Genomic DNA, 4948 nt, shown 5'->3' on the forward strand with positions numbered 1-4948 from the left:
TGAATGGGACAAAAAAACAGGAAGTAAACCACCACAGTAACAACAATTAAGAAATTATCAGATTAAACTGAAATTAGGCATGCCTCATTAACACATTCTGTCCATAATTAATGCCAACTTTCAAAGCAGTAGCACTATCCTTTCAAAAGTTATTAGAGTTGAAAGTGAAGAGTGTGACAAGGTTTTTCAGAAATGAATGAAAAAGGGATTCTAAAAACACATATAATCACACTATTCTACCAAAAATTGTCAAGATAAACTGCTAAAAAAACACACACTTTCCTGCCCGTTTTATGATAACAAACTTTAGCATAATGTAAAAGAAGACCCGCTCCTTCAGAAAATATGAAAAAGTCAAGTTCGGCTAGGTTGACCCATCTCACTTATTTTCAGTCCTCACGTAAAATCAGTGTGTGCGACTTTATGTTCGTTTTGAGGTGCACGTTCACATATACAAATTAGAACATATATTATTATGACAATTAACATTTAGATTAATTGTGGAGAGGCCATTTTGTGTGATGGACTTGGGTCGTTCTTTGATTCATATACATGATATTCTGCTATAGAGATGAGAGAAGGACGAGAGAGGGCGCTATCATATGAATGTAAGAATGACCCAAGTCCTTCATTCTTACATTCATATAAGATTTAATTCATTTATTTCAGGCACTTCCGGGGGTAATTAGGATTTATCATTTACACACAAGATGAGTCCATGCATAAGCTACAATTTCCCATGTCAAAATGAATTTGGCCAAAAATTGTACTTGGGTCGTTTTTATATTCAGGTCTTCAATTGCTTATGAAGGAGCAAGTACAACAATGCAAGGAAGAGCTGAAGAGGTATTACCGTGAATCACGGCGTATGGTCACTGTGGATCCACTCAACTTTATGGAACGTGTTAACTTGGATGACATTTACACAAACTTGAGCCTAATAGACAGAGGTAACATGCGTACAACTCCAATAACTTACGAGGACATCTTGGCCAATGACGAGAGCGGACACCTTTCAAAGCGAATTCTGGTCGAGGGTGAGGGAGGTGTCGGTAAAACAACACTTTCCGCTAAGATCGCCTGGGACTGGTGTCAGGGAAGGATTCTCCTGGATCTGGATATGGTGATCGTAATTCCTCTTCGAGATGTCACTGACCACAAAAGCATTGGTGCTATCGTGAAAAGTTATTTGTCTGATTTCAATGAGGCGACACCAGATCAGATAGATGCCTATATCTCATCAAATCTAAATAAAATTCTTCTTGTGTTTGATGGTTTTGACGAGTTTAGCGAAGATATACAAAAAGAGAGCGATAGTGAGGTCATCCGAATTCTAGCATTGGATCAATATAAGTCATGTAAGGTAATAGTAACCACACGACCATGGAGAAGCCACGTTTTCAAGGTGACGAAAAAACTAGCCGAAACTTATACTTTTATCAGCGTAGAAGGATTTAACGAGAAGAATTTAGTAACTTATATCACTCGATACTTTCAGATTAGGGAAAAAAAGGCTCTTGGAGAAAGCTTGATCAGTTTTATGGATGAAAATGACATTATTCGGTCTAACATGGCCCCGTTTCCCATCTACTGTGCGATGCTTTGCCTGATGTGGAAAGACGTTAGTGAAGAGAAACGAAAAGAAATGACAAAACTGCAAACTTTCTCTGAAATGTTTGGAGAAATGATCTTATTCCTGAAAGAACACTACGCATCAAAAGTATGTGAACGTTTACAGGATCAAGAGGTTTCTAATCATTTGGCAAAAGCTGTAAGGCGATTCAAGACATAAGTGAGATAGCGCTGAACGGTTTGCTTGACAGAACGCTTTCATTTCCTGAAGAACAGTTCAAAGAGTGTCATAAAGCCATGGAAACATGCTGTAGAGTGGGGTTTTGACAGTAGATAAAATTGCCACCAGAGAGAAGCGTCGGCATGATGTCACCGGTCCATACCTTGTTGAGTCAGTGGTTTCTTTCCCTCACAAATTGTTCCAAGAGTATGTTGGAGGAGTTTATATTGCAAATATATACGCCAGTGATCGTACAAAGTACGACCAGCTGAAACAAACACTTCTTCCTCGATATGAAGAGTTCCGCTACCTACTTTACTTCACCTCAGCGTTAGGAAATGAACTTGGCCTTGATATCATAAAAGATCTTCTTAGGTGGGATGACGAGTATTTCTGCATTGATGTTGCGTTTGAATGTCATACTGAGGAGGCCGCCAAAACAGTTGGAGAAGGGTGGAAAGAATACCACATATCATCGAATATGCCGGAACATACAAAATCAGGAGTAGCATTCATTGTCCGCTGTGACCAAGCTGTAAGTGACACGACTTGCATATTGACTTAAAAAGTGTATTACATGTATGAAAAATGGTAGTTTAATATTTTCGGTAAGTTTTCTTAGTGATGACTTCTTTTCTGTGTGATTGAGTGTGAATTCTTCAACCTTCTGTGCTATATAATCATTAACATTCTGAAAACCTACGCCGATTGTCGTTAGCCTATCTTTTTAATTAGATGTATAATGTTGCATTTAATTCAAAATGCTTTCATCTTATCAATTAAAATGACCTTTTTAAGTTGATACGGAACTGTTATGAATTGTCTGTATATGTTGTTAATGATATAGATACGACGTTTAATGTCATATGAATAGTCTGCTTGAAATGTTTCGATCAAACAAGCTACTGTGTATCAAAAGACAAAAAGAAATAGAGATATTTATTAAGAGAGAAGTGCAACTCTTTCATGTTCTTGACAAACCAGACCAATTTCTAAACGGTTTACTGTCTTAATAGCTTGATACGATATACACTCTTTTGTATGTACATTTCGGACTCGAAGTACAATGTATTGTGAATCCATGTCTCAATACCTCACTTTTGGGTCAGCCCTGTAAAGAAATGGAGCAGGGTACGCATGTCTTCTTTCTCAGTTTATACCATCCAGGACCAGGAAGGCATAAAATGAATAAAAGCATGAATACAGTGTATCACGTCTTATTAATTGCCCCCCCCCCCCGAAACAATGCTACTGCATTTAATTGGAGTTCCTCCTTAATATTATGAATCGTTATTGTTCTACCTCAATGAATTAATGTTTGTTTCATACATCAGAAATTGTTATCTATTGACGAAGTCAACTGCGGAAAAACTACGTCACGTGAATTGGCGGAGGGGATGTGTTCTAGCAGTGTACTGCGCAAAGTGACAATAATGAATTCAAAATTCCACGCGGACTTCTATAAGATCATCGGAGACAAGACTTCGACCTGTCAGGTGAGGTCTTCCACGATGCTATGTAGTTTGGTAACTCGCGCCCTATGCATATACAAATTGAATTTGAAGTGATAAACAATAATATACAATTTATGCGATGTACAAGAATACTTTTTATGAAGCAAATACGTGTGTTGCGACATAAATTGTCGCCCTGTCAAAAATTGTCGCCCCCTGAAACAGGCGACAATTTTTGACTGAGATGGCGCCTTAAATTGTCACCCCGTCATAAATTGTCGTCTGGCTACAATCATTCATGATGAGGGCTGGTGGCAAAATTGTCGACCGCCCTCGAAGCACATTTTGCTGGGTATCATTCTTTCAAGACATAGTCATTGACATACCAAAACATAACGTACATGGCTATATCCATGCAAACAAGCCATGTAAAAACTCATGGTGAGGTTTCAAGAAAGTACTGTGAGAAAGTGGGCGCGCACATGATAATTGAGTGTCCGTTTGTGTGTGTATGTGTGTGTGTGTGGGTGCGTGTGTTTGTGTGTTAGTATATATGATGGAAGAATGTCTTTATTATGCGTTTTGGATGCGCGTGGGTAGGGGTAAGCTGTTGCTGGCATAAACGTCATATTGATTTTATCAGCAGCTTTTAGTTTGATGGGTTTGTTTGAAGGCCGTGTCACAACTTTCCGGGCAAGCTACGCGGGCTTGTGGCGAGGAGGTATTTTCCAGCACGTACAAGATTTTCCGCGAGAGAACAAGGATGTTTGCAATTTTCGCATTTGTTTCTTACCTACTAGACGCGGGCTACTTGGCTTCTACTTGCCTGCATTCCGTGTGACCTGTGTGAGAGCCAACTCCTGCGAGGTGCTGCCGGTAAGGGTCTCCTACTGGTATTCTGCGTGTACCTCTGCGAGCGAACCCCATGAGTCACTCGGAACAAGTTTTGAGCATACTCAAGGCCTTGTTATACTGTGTCTGGAGAAGTTTTGCGGCTTGACTTGCGGGGAAACAAATTTGTTACCTGGAGCTCTCCGCAGTTGGTCCGCACCTGACAGTACCTAGCGCTTATCTCGCCTGTAGTTGCCCGGAGGTGCTCACGCAAGTCCGATTTAACCGCACCCAAGTTTTGAGCCTGACGAAAACTTTTTCCGGGTGAGTCGCGGGGATGCCCAGAGAGGTCCACGCAGAACGCCAGTAGGAGGCCCTTAGCGGCAGCACTTCGCAGGCAACTCCCTCGCAGGTTCTTCGTAGTCCCCGTATGCAGCCAAGATAATGACATTCCGTGGGACTTTAGTCATTCCTTCAGAGGAATTCCTTCTCTGAGTTGTCAGCCCCAAAGCGACTGGTACAAAGGTCACACAGTATACCCGTAGTAGAATTTAAGTAGAACGCGTCCAGCAAGTAAGACACATGCACTGGCTCGCCCAAATTCTTGTTTGCCCTCAGAAATTCCCGGTATGCTGGAAATCCCTCCACGCATAAAGAATGCATAGCTTGCCCGGAAAGGGTGACAGGGCGTAAACATGGTTGCGGGGAAAAAGATTTGCGCGCACACCTCCGGGTTACTACGGGTGAGATAATAATGTTCTAGGTACTGTCATGTGCGGCTCATTCCGGGGACCTCCGGGTAGTAAAAAGTGTTCTTTGCAAGTCGCACGCAAGGCTTGCCCGGAAATGTGTGACACGACCTTGACGGATT

At 41.3% G+C, this 4948-nt stretch overlaps 1 protein-coding gene across 1 annotated transcript; it reads left to right on the top strand.

Moving 5' to 3' along the window:
• The first annotated feature begins 955 nt into the window (after positions 1-955).
• LOC140246790 (NACHT, LRR and PYD domains-containing protein 6-like) lies at positions 956-4742 on the top strand. Its single transcript, XM_072326123.1, is given in 6 exon segments — positions 956-1735; positions 1738-1747; positions 1906-2327; positions 3127-3288; positions 4047-4122; positions 4696-4742. Coding segments are annotated over 6 exon segments (1497 nt in total).
• The last annotated feature ends 206 nt before the right edge of the window (positions 4743-4948 follow it).

The sequence above is a fragment of the Diadema setosum genome, chromosome 3 (assembly GCF_964275005.1).
Source record: "Diadema setosum chromosome 3, eeDiaSeto1, whole genome shotgun sequence".
NCBI classification, from domain to species: Eukaryota; Metazoa; Echinodermata; class Echinoidea; order Diadematoida; family Diadematidae; genus Diadema; species Diadema setosum.